The sequence below is a fragment of the Mustela lutreola genome, chromosome 5, assembly GCF_030435805.1.
Source record: "Mustela lutreola isolate mMusLut2 chromosome 5, mMusLut2.pri, whole genome shotgun sequence".
Lineage (NCBI taxonomy): Eukaryota > Metazoa > Chordata > Mammalia > Carnivora > Mustelidae > Mustela > Mustela lutreola.
Genome location: NC_081294.1, coordinates 126130008 through 126151623, shown reverse-complemented (window position 1 = coordinate 126151623; position 21616 = coordinate 126130008). Strand labels below are relative to the sequence as shown.

Below are 21616 nucleotides of genomic sequence, written 5' to 3'. Positions count from 1 at the left end.
TTGATACATGGCTGAGGCATGAATTCAAGTTGATCTTTTTGACCCCCAAATTCTTCTTTTAACCACCAAGTTACCTTCGCTTTTTCCTGAATATAGAGAAGTTGGTAAATTTTGGCGAGGCCATATTTTCTCATTTTACCACTAGGAATCAGAACTGCATAGTCCTCTGTGTGACTCTGAGTAACGAATAAGAAAATGTGGTGATAGATTCCTGATTTGTTCTTTGAGCTGTTAGTCCCAGGTTATATTTTAGAGACTGTGTAAAAGACGTGCAGAGAAAGTTCTTGAAGCAGAGAGCTGTGTTTTTGAGAAAGGTTTTTAATTTCAGTGGAGAATTACATGAGTTGTAGGAATGGTATGTTTGGGGGGAAAACTATTGATATAAAACTAGGAGAAGAATCAATGAAACAAGATGGCATTGGGAGGGAGACAAACCATAAGTGACTCTTAATCTCACAAAACAAACTGAGGGTTGTTGGGGGGAGGGGGCTGGGGAGAAGGGGGTGGGGTTATGGACATTGAGGAGGGTGTGTGCTTTGGTGAGTGCTGTGGGGTGTGTGGACCTGGCGATTCACGGACCTGTACCCCTGGGGATAAAAATATATGTTTATAAAAAATAAAAAATTAAAAAAAAAACTATGAGAATCATTATAAAATACTGTTAATAAATTACTTTAAGAAGAACTTTATAGTCAGAGAAAAAAAAATACTATATGATTTCATGTGTATGTAGAATCTAAAAAAAACATACAAACACAAAAGCTTATAGATACAGAGAACAAATTTGTGGTTACCATAGGTGGGGAAAGGGAGAAATAAGTAAAAGGAGTCAAAAGGTACAAACTTCTGCTTGTAAAAATTTCAGTCATGGGATGTAATATACAACATGGCAACTATAGTTATTAATATTGGATTGTATATTTGAAAGTTGCTAAGAGAATAAATCTTTAAGTTCTCAAAACAAGAAAAAAAATTCCGTACTATATGGTGACCAATGTTAAATAGATTTAATGTGGTGATCATTTTGTAATATATAGAAATATTACATCATTATATTGTATACATGAAACTAATATACAGTATGTCAATTATACCTCAGTAAATGAGTAAATAAATAAAATAAATGAATTTTACATTTAAAAGTATGCCTTAATTGAAGTACAGTATATGGGCATTTAACACAGATCAGTGATTTGCTGTAAGAGGTATTCAGTTAGTAGAGAAGAAAAACTTAGCCAAAGTTAGGTAAACAATGTTCAGAAATTCTACGTATGCTTTCAGATATTCAGCATACCTGTATTTACTATTAAATAGTTTGTACTTCTGTGTCATATTGCCATTTGAAATACTTTGTGAACCATTATTCTTATAGATCTCATTTATGCCTGCTCTCTGTTGTCTGATTCATCACAATGACTCAACTTAAAATGTTGGGTATTATAATACTATTCCCTTATATATGCACTTGAATTACAAAGTATATACTTACTGTAACTGCATTTTAATGAACAAGGTAGAGTTGACTTTTATATTTTGTTTTTCTGTCCTATAGCATAGCTATCACTGAAGATGATCCACGATGGCTGGGGGCATGGTGGATTGGATTTCTTCTGTGTTGGCTCTTTGCTTGGTCTTTGATAATACCTTTCTTATGCTTTCCAAAACACTTACCAGGTAAACATGTTTTTATTTAAAATCAAGGAGCTTTATTCTAATTGTAGGCCAAAGGTTGCTTATAATTTCTAAGAACCCTAGAAAATTCATTGTTTTATAGAATTTCAGTTGTCTGTCTACGCAAACTTTTGAATATTTGTCTTTTTGAAAAGACAACTTTGGGTAGCTTTCTTACTACTCATGTTTTTCCTTTATTTCCAGTTAACAAAAGCAGTAAAACTGTATGTATTCACTTTTTTACTATATAAATATATACTTAATAATATATTATTAATAACTATGTTAATCATTATATGTACTATAGAATATTATAATAATATATAACATGTTAATAACATATTATTGTGTATATACTTAATAATAAATTTGTTTCCTGTGTGTTATCTGGAATCTTGCTTTATGTATATGCAAGGTATAGGATCTTTCAAACTATTAGTTTGCATTCAGTTCCTCACTAACCAACAATCAATCTGCCTTAAATCATTGATGTTATTTGTTGATGAGAGTTACAAATACTTTTTTCAGTTTCACCAAAGTAATACTGTAGTGTACTCATTTTTACCATATTTCAATATTAGGTTGCCTGAAAAGAAAAGATTAATAGAAAAGAATATCCATTCCTTTCTCTGTAAAATTTTGCTTGTATATAATCATGTAGTTCAAATACATTATCTATCAAAGTATTTTTCTATAGGCAGAAATTAGGTAAATACTTCTTTCTACTGTCACGTGTAACAGGATAGATGATTAACTTTTCAGAGTGAGCAGAAGTTGACAGAGTAGAAGTAGATGCACTCATTGATTTCTTTCTACCCTGGACCATCAAACTTATAATTCCATATATTGACTGTCTTCTCAGATTTATTCACAGCGCCCTTATTAAAAATCAAAGGGACATGGTAATACATGGTAAATACTTCATCTGCAAAGCATGTTAGGATTAAAGAGACTAAAGGAAAAGATACTTCGTTTAATATATAATGGATGCAAAAGAGATCCACTTTAAAGGAAGAAAAGCATTTAAGAGATATTTGTAAATAAAGGGAATAAATATGTCATTGGAACAAAATTGTCTCAGTTTAATTTCTAGACTGATTAGAACTTCCTTAGCTAATAGGAATAATACTAGCTCTCCAGGCAAATTACACATGCACAATAATTTGTATAATTTTGATTGACAAATAGAGGAACTGGCTTCTTATGTTATAGAATTTATATATTTGTAGAGCTGTGTGTCAGTTAAAAAGTAGGCATTTAAAAAAATGAAAAATGAAGTGATGGAGCAAGTACATTTACTATTTTTTTAGGTACAGCAAAAATTCATAGTGAAAGAACTTGCCAGACTCATCAGGAAAAGCATAGTTCCTTAAAACACACAGAGGAGAATTTTGGAACAAGTTGGAAAGATTTCCCAGCTGCTCTAAAGGTAAAATAACACTGTACACACACATATACCTTCCTCCACATATAAATAGCTACATATGTATATATTACATATACACATGAATAAATATATGCATACATATATACAGATATTTTCATGATGCAGTTTTATTTGCCTATTTACTATAGTTATAGCTCTTATAAATAAATAATTTCAGATTTATTTTTATTATGCTTTGAGTAAATGAGAACTACTCCAGAGTAGTATGGTTGAAAGAACATGAGTTCTCTTATTGGCAATATAAATATTCAATGGTCCCTCATTAGGGCTATAGTCAATCATTATTCCTTCCCATTTTCCTCATGTAATGAATGGATCAATCAGTTATCACTGAATTGTAAATATATATTTGAGAATGTCGTTCTAATTTTAGTATATGTGCTGCTGAAGCGAGCGCTATATTTGAGAATGTCAAACCAGTATTTTTGCCTTGTGAAAGAAGTGGCAGTTAGTGGTTACTTGGTTTGATTTGAGGTTAAAGAAACAAGTGTTATGGTCTGCTGCATTCTTTCCATTTATCATCATTAAAGTTTTATACATAGAGGAGTATAATTTTACCTTTTCAAGATTTGAAATTATATACTTTTCAATTATTTTCATTTCCCCCCTCAAATGAAAGCCTAAAATGTTCTTACTCCATTTATCCCACCTTTAAACTCTCTGTTCTCTCCCATGCAGGCAAATTCTTGTGTTTTCCTGAGACTGTTCATGATTTTTAATTCCAACAACTGTTGTATTTTATACTAACTTTATTTATTTTATAAATTCTTATGCCATCAAGGGTTATTACTCCCTGCTGCTTTCTTTTTTAATCCTTACGGTTTCATGCTTCGAGGTCTCAATTCTGATTCAGCTCTCTCTGGGTATTATATTTGATTTCTAGTTTTCCTCAGGCAGAATACCATCTAAGTATCCTTGAATCTTAAATGATATTTCTGACAGGATGGACACTTTCAGATCACATTCTTTTAGTCCTAGAAGTTTGTGGGTGTCATCTTGCACTTTTCTACTTAAATGTGTTGTATATGAGAAGTTCCATGTTAGTGTGATTCGTTTGTATCTCCATTTACAAATTTTATACATTTTTCATGTATCTTTAAAAGAAATTTTTTTAAAATTTATTTTTATTTACTTATTTTTAAATATTTTATTTATTTGACAGATAGAGATCACATATAGGTAGAGAGACAGGCAGAGAGAGAGGAGTAAGCAGGCTTACTGCTGAGCAGAGAGCCCGATGTGGGGCTCGATCCCAGGAGCCTAGGGTCATGACCAGAGCTGAAGGCAGAGGCTTTACCCCACTGAGCCACCCAGGCACCCCCCATTTTTTTTTTTTTTTCAGTGTAACAGTATTCCTTGCTTTTGCACCACACCCAGTATTCCATGCAATCTGTGCCCTCTCTAATACCCACCACCTTGTTCCCCCAACCTCCCACCCCCCGCCTCTTCAAATCCCTCAGACTGTTTTTCAGAGTCCAAAGTCTCTCATGGTTCACCTCCCCTTCCAATTTCCCCCAACTCCCTTCTCCTCTATAACTCCTCTTGTCCTCCATGCTATTTGTTACACTCCACAAATAAGTGAAACCATATGATAATTGACTCTCTCTGCTTGACTTATTTCACTCAGCATAATCTCTTCCAGTCCCATCCATGTTGCTACAAAAGTTAGGTATTCATTCTTTCTGATGGAGGCATAATACTCCATAGTGTATATGGACTACATCTTCCTTATCCATTCGTCCGTTGAAGGGCATCTTGGTTCTTTCCACAGTTTGGCGACCGTGGCCATTGCTGCTATAAACATTGGGGTACAGATGGCCCTTCTTTTCACTACATCTGTATCTTTGGGGTAAATACCCAGTAGTGCAATTGCAGGGTCATAGGGAAGCTCTATTTTTAATTTTTTGAGGAATCTCCACACTGTTCTCCAAAGAGGCTGCACCAACTTGCATTCCCACCAACAGTGTAAGAGGGTTCCCCTTTCTCCACATCCCTTCCAACACATATTGTTTCCTGTCTTGCTAATTTTGGCCATTCTAACTGGTGTAAGGTGATATCTCAATGTGGTTTTAATTTGAATCTCCCTGATGGCTAGTGATGATGAACATTTTTTCATGTGTCTGATAGCCATTTGTATGTCTTCATTGGAGAAGTGTCTGTTCATATCTTCTGCCCATTTTTTGATATGATTATCTGTTTTGTGTGGGTTGAGTTTGAAGAGTTCTTTATAGATCCTGGATAGCAACCTTCTGTCTGTACTGTCATTTGCAAATATCTTCTCTCATTTCGTGGGTTGCCTCTTTGTTTTCTTGACTGTTTACTTTGCTTTGCAGAAGGTTTTGAATTTGATGAAGTCCCAAAAGTTTATTTTAGCTTTTGTTTCCTTTGCTTTTGGAGACATATCTTGAAAGAAGTTACTGTGGCTGATACCGAAGAGGTTATTGCCTATATTCTCCTCTAGGATTCTGATGGATTCCTGTCTCACGTTGAGGTCTTTTATCCATTTTGAGTTTATCTTTGTGTACGGTGTAAAAGAATGGTCGAGTTTCATTCTTCTACATATAACTGTTCAGTTTTCCCAGCACCATTTATTGAAGAGACTGTCTTTTTTCCACTGTGTATTTTTTCCTGTTTTGTCGAAGATTATTTGACTGTAGTTTTGAGGGTCCATATCTGGGCTCTCTACCCTGTTCCACTGGTCTATGTGTCTGTTTTTATGCCAGTACCATGCTGTCTTGATGATCACAGCTTTGTAGTAAAGCTTGAAATCAGGTAATGTGATGCCCCCAGTTTTATTTTTGTTTTTCAACATTTCCTTAGTGATTTGGGGTCTCTTCTGGTTCCATACAAATTTCTGGATTATTTGCTCCAGCTCTTTAAAAAATACCGGTGGAATTTTGATCGGAATGGCATTAAAACTATAGATTGCTCTAGGCAGTATAGACATCTTAACAGTGTTTTTCTTCCGATCCAAGAGCATGGAATGGTCTTCCCTCTTTTTATGTCTTCTTCAATTTCTTTCATGAGTGATCTGTAGTTCCTCCAGTACAGATTCTTTACCTCTTTGGTTAGGTTTATTCCCAGGTATCTTATGGTTCTTGGTGCTATAGTAAATGAAAACGATTCTCTAATTTCCCTTTCTGTATTTTCATTGTTAGTTTATAAGAAAGCCACTGATTTCTGTACATTGACTTTGTATCCTGCCATGTTACTGAATTGCTGTATGAGTTCTAGTAGTTTGGGGGTGGAGTCTTTTGGGTTTTCCATATAAAGAATCATGTCATCTGCAAAGAGAGAGAGTTTGACTCCTTCATTGCCAATTTGGATACCTTTTATTTCTCTTTGTTGTCTGATTGCTGTTGCTAGGAATTGTAATACTATGTTGAACAAGAGTGGTGAAAATGAGCATCCTTGTCGTGTTCCTGATTTCAACGAGAAGGCTGCAAGCTTTTTCCCATTGAGGATGATATTTGCTATGGGTCTTTCATAGATAGATTTGATGAAGTTCAGGAATGCTCCCTCTATCCCTATACTTTGAAGCGTTTTAATCAGGAACAGATGCTGGATTTTGTCAAATACTTTTTCTGCATCAACTGAGAGGACCATGTGGTTCTTCTCTCTTCTCTTATTAATTTGTTCTATCACACTGATTGATTTGCAAATGTTGAACCATCCTTGTAGCCCAGGGATGAATCCCACCTGGTCATGGTGGATAATCTTTTTAATGTACTGTTGGATCCTGTTTGCTAGGATCTTGTTGAGAATCTTAGTATCCATATTCATCAGTGATATTGGTCCGAAATTCTCCTTTTTGGTGGGGTCTTTGCCTGGTTTGGGGATCAGGCTAATGCTGGCTTCATAGAAAGAGTCTGGAAGTTTTCCCTCTGCTTCAATTTTTTGAAACAGCTTCAGGAGAATAGTTGTTATTTCTTCTTTGAAAGTTTGGTAGAATTCCCCAGGGAATCCATCAGGTCCTGGGCTCTTGTTTTTTGGGAGGTTTTTGATCACTGTTTCAATCTCATTACTAGATATCGGTCTATTCAGGTTGTCAGTTTCTTCCTGGTTCAATTTTGCGAGTTTATAGTTTTCCAGGAATGCATCCATTTCATCTAGGTTGCTTAGCTTTTTGGCATATAACTGTTGTAATAACTTCTGATGATTGTTTCTCCTTCCTTGGTGTTAGTTGTGATCTCTCCCTTTTCATTCATTATTCTATAAATTTGGGCTTTCTTTCTTTTCTTTTGGATTGGTGTGGCCAATGGTTTGTCGATCTTACTGATTCTTTCAAAAAACCAGCTTCTAGTTTCATTGATACGTTCTACTGTATCTCTGGTTTCTACCTCATTGATCTCAGCGCTAATCTTGATTATTTCCCTTCTTATGTGTGGAGTTGGTTTGATTTTTTGTTGATTCTCCAGTTCTTTAAGGTGTAGAGACAGCTGGTGTATTCTGGACTTTTCCATTTTTTTGAGGGAGGCTTGGATGGCTATGTATTTCCCCCATAGGACCGCCTTTGCTGTATCCCATAGGTTTTGGACCGAAGTGTCTTCATTCTCATTTGTTTCAGTTCTTCTTTGATCTCCTGGTTGATCCAAGCATTCTTTTTTTTTTTTTTTAAAGATTTTATTTATTTATTTGAGAGAGACACAGTGAGAGAGAACATGAGCGAGGAGAAGGTCAGAGAGAGAAGCAGACTCCCCTTGGAGCTGGGAGCCGGATGCGGGACTCGATCCCGGGACTCTGGGATCATGACCTGAGCCGAAGGCAGTTGTCCAACCAACTGAGCCACCCAGGCGTCCCAAGATCCAAGCATTCTTAAGCAAGGTGGTCTTTAGCTTCCAGGTGTTTGAGTTCCTTCTGAACTTTTCCTTGTGATTGAGCTCCACTTTCAAAGCATTGTGATCTGAGAATATGCAGGGAATAATCTCAGTCTTTTGATATTGGTTGAGTCCTGATTTGTGACCCAGTATGTGGTCTATTCTTGAGAAGGTTCCATGTGCACTTGAGAATAATGAGTATTCTGTTGTTTTAGGGTTGAATGTTCTGTATATATCTATGAGGTCCATCTGGTCCAATGTATCATTCAATGCTCTTGTTTCTTTATTGATTTTCTGCTTCGATGATCTGTCTAATCCTGAGAGAGGTGTTTAAGATATCCTACCATTAATGTATTCATATCAATATGACTCTTTATCTTGATTAACAGTTTAATTATTTAATTGGCTGCTTCCATATTGGGGGCATAGATATTTACAATTGTTAGATCATCTTAGTGGATAGTCCCTTTAAGGATGATGTAGTGTCCTTCTGTATCTCTGACTACAGTCTTTAGTTTAAAATCTAATTTATCTGATAAGAGAATCGCTACCTTGGCCTTCTTTTGAGGCCCATTGGCATCAAAGATGCTTCTCCAACCCTTCACTTTCAGTCTGGGTGTATCTTTAGGTTCCAAATGGGTCTGTTGTAGACAACATGTGGATGGGTCCTGTCGTTTTATCCAATCTGCAACCCTGTGCTGTTTTATGGGCGTATTTAGACCATTCACATTGAGAGTGATTATTGATAGATACGTTTTTATTGACATCGTGTTACCTTTGAAGTCTTTCTTTCTGTAGATTGTTTCTATATTTCTGTTCAATGCTATTCTTAGGATTTTTCCTCTTTTATAGAACCCCCCCTTAATATTTCCTGCAGTGTTGGCTTGGTGGTTGCATAGTCTTTTAAACCTTGCCGGTCTTGGAAACTCTTTATCTCTCCATCCATTTTGAATGTCAGTCTTGATGGATAAAGTATTCTTGGCTGCATGTTCTTCTCATTTAGTTCCCTGAATATATCTTGCCAGCCCTTTCTGGCTTGCCAGGTCTCTGTGGACAGGTCTGACGTTATTCTGATGGGCTTTCCTCTGTAAGTAAGGAGCCTCTTTGTCCTGGCTGCTTTCAAGAGATTATATCTACAATTATGATTACTCAATTTGACTATCAGGTGCCTTGATGTTTTTTTGGAATCTATAATCTTGGTTGGAGACCATTCGGCCTCTAGTACATGAACACTGGGTTCACTCGCGAGATTGGGAAAACTTTCATGAAGAACTTGTTCCACTATATCTTCTAGACTTCTTTCTTTCTCCTCCCCTTCAGGGATTCCAATAATTCTGCCGTTGGAACGTTTCATGGCATCATTTATTTCCCTGATTCTGTTTTCGTGGCTTCTAAGCTGTTTGTTCCAGGCTTCCTCCTGATCCTTTCTCTCTATCTGTTTGTTTTCCAGATCACTAATTCTATCTTCTGTCTCAGTTACCCTAGCTTTGAGAGAATTTAGATTAGATTGGAACTCATTGAGAGCATTGTGAACCTCAGCCCTGCCCTAACATTGTGAATATCATCTCTGCTCTAACATTGTGAATATCATCTCTGGTCGCTTTCAGTTCGGCCCTAATCAATTCCGTTTGGTCATCCATGGCTTTCTCCAACCTAGCTATTGCCTGGATAATTGTTAGCCTGAATTCTCTTTCTGACATATTGTCTATGTTGATAGCCATTAGCTCTGTTGCAGAAGGTCCATCCTCTGTATTTTTCTTCTTTTGGACATTCCTCCTCCTAGTCATTTTGGTGAGAGATGACTGAACAGATGTAGCTGGATGTATTGACCGTGGTGCAGTCAAGGTGCACCCTGGAACACTTCTGAGCAATCAGGAGTCCCCACCCAAACAAGAGAAAAAAGAAAAGAAAAGTTAAAAAAAAAAGAGAGAGAGGGAGAGAGAGAGACAGGAAAGAAAGGGAAGATAAAAGAGAAGGTTCAACCCAAATGGACCCCAGGGTAAGATTTATGAAGTATACAAACAAAAACAGACAAACAAAAAGACTGATAAAAGTATATGACAAGAGAAAAAAAAAATATATATATAAGCAAATAAAGGAAGAACCTCGTGAAAAAGAACCCCAAGTGTAAGATTTATATACCCCCAATTTTTAAAAATTTTTTAAAAATTACTTTTCAGTGTATTAGAGTTCATTGTTTATGCCGCACACCCAGTGCTCCATGCAATACGTGCCCTCCACAATTTCAGGCAGTTTGTTAGGTTATGCCTCAATTATATGTGTTTTTTCATTAATCCTTGCCAGGAATCCATTATCTTTTTTAATCTGAGGATTTGAATATTCTCTGCTATTACTCTTTTACAAAATAGTGAATGTTTTCATACAGGTACTTTTTCTCCTTTTGTCATTATTGTTATTCTTATGTTAGATCATCTGGATCTGACTTCTAACTCTCTTATCTTGCCCCTTTTGTCACTCCTGTGTGTGGGTGTGTACATGCGTGTATTTTGTTTGATTGAAATATTTTTGCATTTAATATTCTAGAACTATAATTTGGTTTCACCTTATGATTAGATAAATTAGCTTATTAATCTCTATACTCTCCCCTGATAGATGGAAAAGATTCTGAGAAGTCTAGCAATCCACATTTAAAATTACTCTATAACTTCCCAAGGTTCTTAGGTATTGAGTCCTTTACTCATGGAACAGTACAAATTTGGTGAGACCATTCTCAACTGTGCTTATAGCCGAGTTCATTTATTAGATATGGAAGTTCAAAACAGTAAAATAAATCAGATAAGAGGTAGATTTAATATATGGAGATTTATAGTAGACGGGGGAAGGGAACCTTTCCATGCCTGCTTTTACCTGCTTTACTCAGTCTCTGTATATGATAAGGCACAGTCACCCTCTTAATGAATCACCTGTCAGTTTTCTAGGTCCTGCACATATCAGTGTTCTCAATGTAATATATGTAAAGCTATTAATATTCCATATTTATGCTTTTATACTGGAGAAAATGTTGAAGTTTTATAAATATGCTGTATTTATTAAAATTTTGTCATTTTATCATGCTGCTATTCTAATGCTTCATTTTGCAGTATAATCATAGTTACTCATTTGATGAACTATATTTTTTCCTTAGAATTTGATGGGGAATGCTGTCTTTATGTGTTTAGTTATTTCAACTTCTTCGGAAGCCTTAATTACTACTGGGTTTGCTACATTTTTACCTAAATTTATAGAAAATCAGTTTGGATTGTCTTCCAGCTTTGCAGCCACCCTTGCAGGTAAACCATTTTCCTCTTTATTCGAGTTTAATCGAATAATTTTACTTTACCACATTAAGTGCTTGTTAGAATAGTGTATACTCTGGATAGCCCCACTTTTTAAAATTTAAACCCCACTGATTTTGATACAAGTTTCTGATTTTCTGATATTAGTCTGTTGTATGAATGAGAAATACAGAGGCTGTGTAGCTAAAGAGAATATTTGGTGATCTTAATATTCAGCATATTAATTTTATTAATCTCTTGACATAACCATTATTTTATTCATAGGTTTCTAAATCATGTGGTAGTAAGTCATATGTTAAAACAATACTTGTTTTTGATGTTTGCTTGTTTTCCAGTTGTCATCTGAGTAACTGAGTACACTTGTATGTGTTCTTACTTTCTGTGTTTTGTTTTTTTTCTCATCAGGGGCTGTTTTAATTCCTGGAGCCGCTCTTGGTCAGATTTTAGGTGGTATCCTTGTTTCAAAGCTCAAAATGACATGTAAAAACTCAATGAAGTTTGCTTTGCTCACATCTTTAGTTGCATTTGCACTGAGTTTTGTATTTGTTTATGCCAACTGTGAAAATGAGCCATTTGCTGGTGTGTCTGAATTATATAATGGGTAAATATATTTCAGTGTTTTTGGTATTAATATCAGGGTAATAAACAATGTGCATTTTTTTTTAATAATAATTACATCTGTTCTTTATTGAAATATAACTGGAGCTTGCCCAGTTCTTTTTTTTTTTTTTAAAGATTTTATTTATTTATTTGAGAGAGAGAGAGAACATGAGAGGAAAGAAGGTCAGAGGAAAAAGCAGACTCCCCATTGAGCTGGGAGCCCTGATGCAGGACTCGATCCTGGGACTCTGGGATCATGACCTGTGCCGAGGGCAGTCGCCCAACCAACTGAGCCACCCTGGCGCTCTTGCCCAGTTTTTTCATCAGCATGTCCTTTTTACTTCCTCTTCCCATTTAGTATGATGGAATCACCCTTATCTACACAATGTGCATATTTCTAAGTCTTTGCTTTCTTGAATCAAATAATGAAATATCGTCTTTATTTAAATTGGAAGACTTTCTCCTATTAAAAAAAATGTAAGTTTGTTTTGTTTCATTTAGATAATTGACATCTTACTAAATGTTGGGTATTTATTCGGAGAGCAATTTTAAGGAGCATCTATTCCATCCTGGGTACTATGTTCAGGGATACAGAGATGAATATAACAGAATCTTGAATCCCCTGAAGGGATTCACGTTCTAGGGAGAATTTCACATTTTATGTTGCTATTGATTTAAGTCTTTAAAAATAGAGGTGACTCCCTATGATGAAATTCATGTATTAGGTAGGTTGAAAATAGTCTAGGAGAGAGATTAAAATGGAGGTAGTCTGAGGTTATAGTAATGATTACTGTTTCTTATGTATATATGAATGTTTCTCCTATAGGAGTTCATGTTTATCATAGAGAAATAAATGGCTTCTTCTTGTTCTGACCTGTAAATATGTTTTCACTTATAAGTGGTGTGATCATTTTATCTTTCTTTGCCTTGTTTGTTTGGTTTTGAAATCCTAAACCGTGAGTTAGGGGATCAGGCAGGAGGGCATTGCACAGTGGTGTATTTATAGCCTGCTGCTTTGTTTCATTGCATGTGTTTGAGGCTGATGAGTGAACTGTCAATCCATCCAGGTCAAGGACTCCACAGTTTTGTAGAATATGGCATTCTGATAACTTAAACAGAATGTAGTTTGTTTGGATGAGTTTGCCAGTAGCGATTAAGATTTGTAGCTGCTGTTCATTTCTGTCTACATTGAGATGCTGAGCAATGTTAAGTTCATTTCCATTACATTTATTCAACATTTGTTGACTCCATCCTCTAGCTGACCTTTTTGACAGAATCTGTATTCTAAAGGAGTTTTACAATGTAGCTGGAGAGATTGGGAAACAAAATGGTAAATGAACAATGCATTAGGTAATGGGAGACATACAAAGGGCCATGAAATTCAAAAGAAAGAGAGCTTTTCAGTTCCATTTAATAAGATTCAGGAAGGGTATGGGCTTAAATATCCTTGAAGGATAAAAAGAGCTTTGAGAAGAGAGAGAGGCAAAGGGAATATGTTAGCGATGAAAGCTAGAAAGTAAAGGCTAGGTTCAGTTACCAGTTTGAATGGGACTTAAGTCATGTGCCTATAAATAAAAAAGTACCTGACAATATCCAAAGGTGGATAGAGGTGAGCTCTGCAGACCTTTCACACCTACAAACTTTGCCCAAGCATATCCCAAGAAACCACTGGTTTTTTGTATGTTCTTTTTAGAAGAACAGAAAGTTCTAGAAAGTTTAGCACTAGTTAATCACTTTGAAAAATAAATGACGTAGATGTGAATCTATTTGATATTTTTCAGCCTTAAACACGAATTACTACCAGTCAAGTTGTCCTTAGTCTATGGACAGGAAGGAAGACAAGTGAGAAGGTGTCAGCTGGAGGGGGGGTGTGTGTGTTTAGGTGTAAATATAGATAGAGACAGAATTTAATGTCACAAACGAGATGAGTCATTGTCAGATTGTTTTGTCTCTGTGGTCCCAAATTCTCAGTTTTAGCTCTGTGTGCTATATATTAAAATGTACGCAGCATGGGCAGCTAGTCAGTATAGTCTCATCCAAGAAACACATGTATATGAAAAAGTATATTTGGAAGAAGAATAGACTAAGAATCTTAGTGGAAGAAAGAAGTTATGAAAATGTAGAGTTTCTAGTAGAGTGAGGCAATGCGAATTTTTGCCCTTGCCGTGTAATCACAGCTGGTTAAAAACTGCTTTTTTGACTGAATTAATGAGTTAGGCTTATCGATAAGTTCATTGAAAACCCCGTCAAACAGATATATATATATATATATATATATATATATATATATATATATATAACTTAAAATCAACAATACTGATTATTTCAGGGAATACTATTAGTATTTATAATATTCTACATAAATTCATTCTTAAATGTTTAATATGGGCACAGCAATTGAAGGAGACTGTCGTTTCTAGAATCTGTTAATTATTAAAAGTTCCCATAGTGGTGGTGATTTTGTTTTACTTTATACTTGGAACCTCATAAAATATGAAATACTGTAGTAAGTACACATAGTATTTTTTATATATCTGGTCTTTGCTTATATGAAACAGCACCTTAAAGAAGCATACCTATTAGGATGTTATAATAGGTTTAGGGGAATCTTTGCTTATGGGAGAGGCCTAATTATAGAATAGTTTGGATTTGAATAAGAAATTAACATTTAAATTCTATTTGTGACAAACATGTTACTCATATATATGGATGTTTGCATTTATACACATGCTATGTTTTAAATACTCAAAAATTTTATAATTTAAAATATTTTATATTTTTAAAAAATACTATGTGTCTATTAAGACCCTTTAATAAACTTTGCAAGCATTGGTTTTTTTCCTAATAATAGTTCCCCCTTTATCTCAGGCAGTACATCTTTAGAAAATATGTAGGCTTCGGTGGCTTATATAGCCTTGAAAGTAAGGAATATATGCTGCATTTCTCTGTTTCTACTGAAGTTCTCATCATATTTTATATTTTCATGTTCTCAGTAGTCATTGGTAATGTGAGAATTATATATTGGAAAATTTAAATTTAAAAATGTATAGCGGCTCAGGACACCTGGGTGGCTCAGTCGGTTAAGCCTCTGCCTTTGGCTCAGGTCATGATCCCAGGGTGCTGGGCTCAAGGCCCACATTGGGCTTCTTGCTTCGCGGGGAGCCTGCTTCTCTCTCCGCCTCTGCCTGCCACTCTGCCTGCTTGTGCACGTGCTTGCTCTCTCTTTTTCTCTCTCTCTGACAAATATATAAATAAATAAATATAAATAACTTTTTAAAAAATTGAAAAGAAAATGTATAGAGGCTGTTTCTAGGATTGAAGGGATAGTATTTTTCTCGTCGCTGTACTTGTATACCTATACAGTAAGCTAGTTGTAGGAATACCAGACTGCTTTTTCTTGTGAGTAAAAGAGTGCTTGACAAAGAAATCTAGCAGCAGCCCGTGGAATCAATCAGGAGAAGAGACTCCAGGCAGAGTGACAAATTATTTAGGAGTTTGCTCTTTGATCACCTTTCCTTCAAACTTCCCCTGATTTGCTTCCAATGTGTTTTGTGTCCTTCAGTCTGTTTCTTTCATGAGTTCCTTCTTCTCCACCTACCCCTCACATACCCTCGCTTTCTAATAGAGCAGTTATTACCTTCTGATCTTTAGATGAAGCCCTCTTTACTGATTCTGACCTCCAGTGCAAGGAAGTTAGCTTCAGGGTTTCTTTCTTTTTTTTTTTTTTTAATTTTTTATTTTTTATAAACATATATCTTTATCCCCAGGGGTACAGGTCTGTGAATCGCCAGGTTTACACACTTCACAGCACTCACCAAAGCACATACCCTCCCCAATGTCCATAATCCCACCCCCCTTCTCCCCAACCCCCTCCCCCCAGCAACCCTCAGTTTATTTTGTGAGATTAAGAGTCACTTATGGTTTGTCTCTCTCCCAATCCCATCTTGTTTCATTGATTCTTCTCCTACCCACTTAAGCCCCCATGTTGTAGCTTCAGGGTTTCTATGAAGAGGGGTTTTATTATCCCTTTCCTTCTGTCCACCCCCGCCTGCCTTTTCCCTTTCTTCCTCCCTCCCTTTCTCTCTCTCTCTCTTTGTCTCTCTTTATTTCTTTTAGGTTTATTTCCATCACTTAAAGTAGAGTCTAGCACATCGTTGGAGCTCACTGTGTATTCATGAAGTAAGCAGACTCCTGAGACCTCTGTACTCCTCTCTCTCTGTGCTCCTCATATGGCTGATCTTACCATTATCACGGCGTCAGCCACATCTCTATGCAAACAATATTAAAATATCCAGCTGCAGGCCAGATTTCTTCGCCAAATTTTAAGACTCTTAACCTCAATGTGTATAAAACTGCAAAACACTCAAGTTAGACAGTAGAAGTCGCTCTCAACTGTTTCATCCTGTTCCCATCTTAAAATACCAAATCGTGCATCTCATCTTTTGGATGATTCTACATCCAGGATGTTTTTCAAATCTGTCTCCTTTAATCAAGTGTTCTATTTTGGTTCTCCTGCATGTTGTCTATTGTCATAACTTAGTGCCTGGGATGTTGTGATTTGTCTCCTTCCTTTAATTTCATTACCCCGTGTCACTATTGGCGTTCTTTCTTTAACACGTGCTTTTGACGGTATCACTTCCCAGTGTGAAACTATTTTGATTACTTTTCAAAAATAGATTAAAGCCCCCAATAATCTGGTCCCTGACCCCTCTAGCTACATTTCCGATCATTCACTGCCTCAGGCATCATTCATATTTGTCCGTAGAGGATGCTATTTCTCACCTTTACACCTTCGTACCAGCTTCCCTAAGTATCCTACACATTCCCCATTTATCCAGCCGTTACTCATCATTTAAGACTCGCTCAGAGAGAAGCTCCTAAAGACACTCACCCAGACTTTGCCTTGACCTTCTTCAGTACTTCTAAAGTACACTTTGTAAATACCTGTAACTACTCAACCATGTTAGTGTGTGTAATTATCTGTGTCCATCTCTGCTCCCAGACTGTGAGATCTTTGAGGACCTTACTCAGCTTTGTATTCCTGATACCTAACATAGGGCCCAGCATTTGCTCAGTGTTTATTGGTTGAGTGAATGAATAAGTAAGAACTGGAGAAATGTCTTTTTTAAGGTAACCCTTTACCTTACCAAAGATATCACATCCTATTAAGAAGCAGCGCGGAGCACAACTGAGCCTGGGAACCAGGATTTGGGCAAAGACAGAAAAGTAACATAATCTCTTAGGGCCCTAATTTTCCCACTGATAAAATGACTATGTTGAATGCCATAATTTTACTCATCCTTCTAGTTTTTTGTTTTGTGTGTGTGTGTGTGTGTGTGTGTGTGTGTATTTTACAAACCTTTATTCAGTATTTTTAGTTTTTTTTTTAAATTTTAATTCCAACATAATAAACATACATTGTTATATTAGTTTCAGATGTGCAATTAGTAATTCAAGAATTCTATATATTACTCAGTGCTCATTTCAGTACATACACTCTTTTTTTTTAACTTTTAATAGTCATTTTATTTTTTTTAATTTCTTTTCAGTGTAACAGTATTCATTGTTTTTGCACCACACCCAGTGCTCCATGCCCTTCCTAATACCCACCACCTTGTTCCCCCAACCTCCCACCCCCCACCCCTTCAAGACCCTCAGGTTGTTTTTCAGAGTCCATAGTCTCTTATGATTCACCTCCCCTTCCAATTTCCCTCAATTCCCTTCTCCTCTCCATCTCCCCATGTCCTCCATGTTATTTATTATGCTCCATAAATAAGTGAAACCATATGATAATTGACTCTCTCTGCTTGACTTATTTCACTCAGCATAATCTCTTCCAGTCCTGTCCATGTTGCTACAAAAGTTGGGTATTCATCCTTTCTGATGGAGGCATAATACTCCATAGTGTATATGGACTACATCTTCCTTATCCATTCGTCCGTTGAAGGGCATCTTGGTTCTTTCCACAGTTTGGCAACCGTGGCCATTGCTGCTATAAACATTGGGGTACAGAGGGCCCTTCTTTTCACTACATCTGTATTTTTGGGGTAAATACCTAATAGTGCAATTGCAGGGTCAGAGGGAAGCTCTATTTTTAATTTCTTAATGAATCTCCACACTGTTCTCCAAAGTGACTGCACCAACTTGCATTCCCAACAGTGTAAGAGGGTACCCCTTTCTCCACATCCTCTCCAGCACGTGTTGTTTCCTGTCTTGCTAATTTTGGCCATTCTAACTGGTGTAAGGTGATATCTCAATGTGGTTTTAATTTGAATCTCCCTGATGGCTAGTGATGATGAACATTTTTTCATGTGTCTGAGAGCCATTTGTATGTCTTCATTGGAGAAGTGTTTGTTCATGTCTTCTGCCCATTTTTTGACATGATTATCTGTTTTGTGTGGGTTGAGTTTGAGGAGTTCTTTATAGATCCTGGATATCAACCTTTTGTCTGTACTGTTATTTGCAAATATCATCCTGCTAGTTTTAAAATTTTGCCAACACCCCAGAGGAATTTGGTAGTGTTTGCAGACCTTTTGGTTGTCGTAACTGAGGGATACTACTGGCATCTAGTGTGTAAGGACCAGAGATGCTGCTAAACATCCTACAATCCACAAAATCATCCCTCTCTTCCCCACCACCTCTTGAAAAAAATAATCTAGTGCCAAAGGAGAAACATTGTTTTATTTGCTTACCCTGCCTATTTTTCTTATCACTGACATACATTATATAAGTATTGTTTATACTGCCTCTCTCTCTCCCATAAGAAATTAAATTCTATGTGAAAAGGCAGATATTTTGTTTGTTTTATTTGTTAAGTAATCAAATATGTGTTGAGCAAGTAAATAAATAATTGGTGGAACGGCAAGATATAGCAATGCTCTGAACTGCTCATTAAAAGTTATAACATAGGTAATTTGCCTTTATTTCATTTCTTGTCAACAGGACAGGAAAACTGGGAAACTTGACTGCTCCTTGTAATAGTAATTGTAACTGCCTGCGATCTTATTATTATCCCGTCTGTGGAGGAGATGGAATCCAGTATTTTTCTCCCTGCTTTGCAGGTTGTAAAAATTATATTTCAAAAAGACATCTAAAGGTAACTTGTGTCTTCTGCTTTGCTTTAATGAGGCTGTGTGTTTGTATATGTATAGATAGCCATCTTTATCCCTCTAGTGGAATTATGTAGGGCTTGATCTTCCCTTGCTCACGCTACTCCTTCATTCAGAAGCCAGACATAAAGTTTCAGTCTAGTTAGATGAATAACTCTAGAGATCTGCTGTACAACATTGCACCTATTATCAATAATAATGTATGCTTTAAATTTGTTAAGAGGGTAGAGTTCATGCAAAGCATTCTTACTTTAATATATATATATATATATATATATATATATATATATATATATATATATTAAGATTTTATTTATTTATTTGACAGAGATCACAACTAGGCAGAGAGGCAGACGGGGGTGGGGCGGGGGAAGCAGGCTCCCTGCTGAGCGTAGAGCCCGATGTGGGGCTCCATCCCGGGACCCTGGGATCATGACCCAAGCCGAAGGCAGAGGCTTTAACCCACTGAGCCACTCAAGTGCCCTTCTGTGTATGTATCTTAAGTCCCTGAGCACACAGCTGAAAAAGACTCTTCTTCCTTTGTATCTCAGACACTCCTAATGTGAAAAAATCAATTTTTCAGTTATTCACATTCATCTTTGTAACATTACTTCTGATAGTAGTGAAATATTTACATTTTTATAGTTTTATTTTTTTCTCAGCCATACTTTATGCTCCTAGAAGTCAGAGAATGTCTATTCTTACTAAATATCATGTATATAATAATAGAAGCATAGTAAATATTTGTGGCTTTTATTTGATGTACCATGGATTCATTTTAAAATACTCATATCATTAATTTTCAAATACAAATTTATTTTTAATTCTAGATTAAAATTATATTAGTTTACCTAGATAGAATTTTTTTTTTAACAGTTAAATGGTTTAAGAGAATCCAATAGAATTTTATTTTTTATGGTTGGTGAGCTGTTTTATTTATTTATTTTTTTTTGTAATTTTATTTTATTTTTTTTCAGTGTTCCAAGATTCATTGTTTATGCACCACACCCAGCGCTCCATGCAATAGTGCCCTCCTTCATACCCACCACCAGGCTCACCCAACCCCCATCCTCCTCCTCTACAAAACTCTCAGTTTGTTTCTCAGAGTCCACAGTCTTTCATGGTTCATCTCCCCCTCCAATTTCTCCAATTTTATTGGATTTCATCTTAGCTAAATTTAAGCATTAGGGGCAAAAATAACATTCAGATTATTTATAGTACATATGATGTGCATTAATGGATAATGTGATAACTTTAAGAAGACATAAGGGAAATATATACTATTATATAAGACATCACAATGAATAAGATATGTAAGAATTATATGATAAAACAGCACAGTCTTGAATATTTGAAATGGTGAATAATGAAATGGCGTTCGTTTTCCCATATAAAGAGAAGTTTAAGATTGCAAGAAAAGATTTCTATATAAATAAGTAGAAATAGATAATTGAAATGACCCATAAAATTACTTTAAATTTCTTCTAAGACCAACATGGATATGTGTGTGTGTGTGTGTGTGTGTGGTTGAACACATTTGTATGTTCATAAATACACAAATCTACGTATGTTCATGTACATATACATACATAGCTTTAATGGTCTTATGTGTAATAAATACAGTGGAAGTTTGAACCTACTAGGATTAGATCTTCCTGAAGGAAGTTAAGAATATGAGAAACAATGTACATTTTTTTCATATTACCTGGCTTATAGATTTTTTAAAGGATCATCTAAGAACATTGAAAAATATGGTGGAAGAAACGTCTGTGGTGACTCATGGTAGACCTAATAGAAGTGGATGCCATATGTGCAGTTTTAATCCTTGGGTTAAACTAATTAGATCATTACCATTAGGTGTCTCTGAAAAATAAAAGGGATCAGGAAGATTTTTGAGGTCTCAAGTCTGTTGACTTCAACAGTAGACCTCTTCAAACCAGTAGACATCTGGGATTGCTTTAGTTTCAAAACAGACTGAGAAAATTACGTGTTTGTGTCAGTTACAAGGAATCGAATTCTGCCAGTGAGCATGATGCATATTACAGAGTCAGAAATAAGTGTAAGGTAGCTAAATATTCCTTTGAGAGGCAGATATATAGGTATTGTTTTCTTGTGTCTAAAATATGGTTAAGAAGTGTTATTGACTAACTCTACTTAGAAAAAGATTACAACAAGGAGATATTTGTAGGGTTTTACTCACATAACTGAAAATGTCAGACACAAATACTGCCCTGCATACAGAAACCACCCCCCCCAAAAAGAAAAACAATCTAATAGCCTGTGCACATTTTAATTGGTATGGGTTATTTTGATATGATTAATTTGATATTTATATTTTTCTTCAAATACTATAATTACCATCTTAAATAGCATATTAATCTTTTAGGGATTATTTAGGAAAAACAGATTATTTTGACTTCCATATTTTCTATTCATTCTGGCTTTCTCATGTCCATTTAGTCCATGTAACAACTCATTTTTTCACAGGATTTTTTTTTCTTAATCTCATGTTTCAAATAGGCAAAATACATTGTTAATAATATAGTAAATACCTATGTACATTTGTTCACAAAAATATTAGTCTTATATTTTACACTAGTGACCCAAACAACAAAACAGATATTGACTGACAGCTAGGTATAGTTATAGTGCAAACAATATTGTATATATTTTTAT

General features: G+C 35.7%; 1 protein-coding gene across 1 annotated transcript in view; it reads left to right on the top strand.

The window, feature by feature from the left end:
- The window catches only part of SLCO4C1 (solute carrier organic anion transporter family member 4C1), a 71094-nt gene that overhangs the window by 36460 nt on the left and 13018 nt on the right, over positions 1–21616 (top strand). Inside the window, exons 5-9 of the mRNA XM_059175559.1 lie at positions 1553–1674; positions 2982–3100; positions 11081–11225; positions 11637–11832; positions 18774–18927. Coding sequence (XP_059031542.1) covers positions 1553–1674; positions 2982–3100; positions 11081–11225; positions 11637–11832; positions 18774–18927 — 736 coding nt within the window. The remainder of the gene's footprint in view (positions 1–1552; positions 1675–2981; positions 3101–11080; positions 11226–11636; positions 11833–18773; positions 18928–21616) is intronic.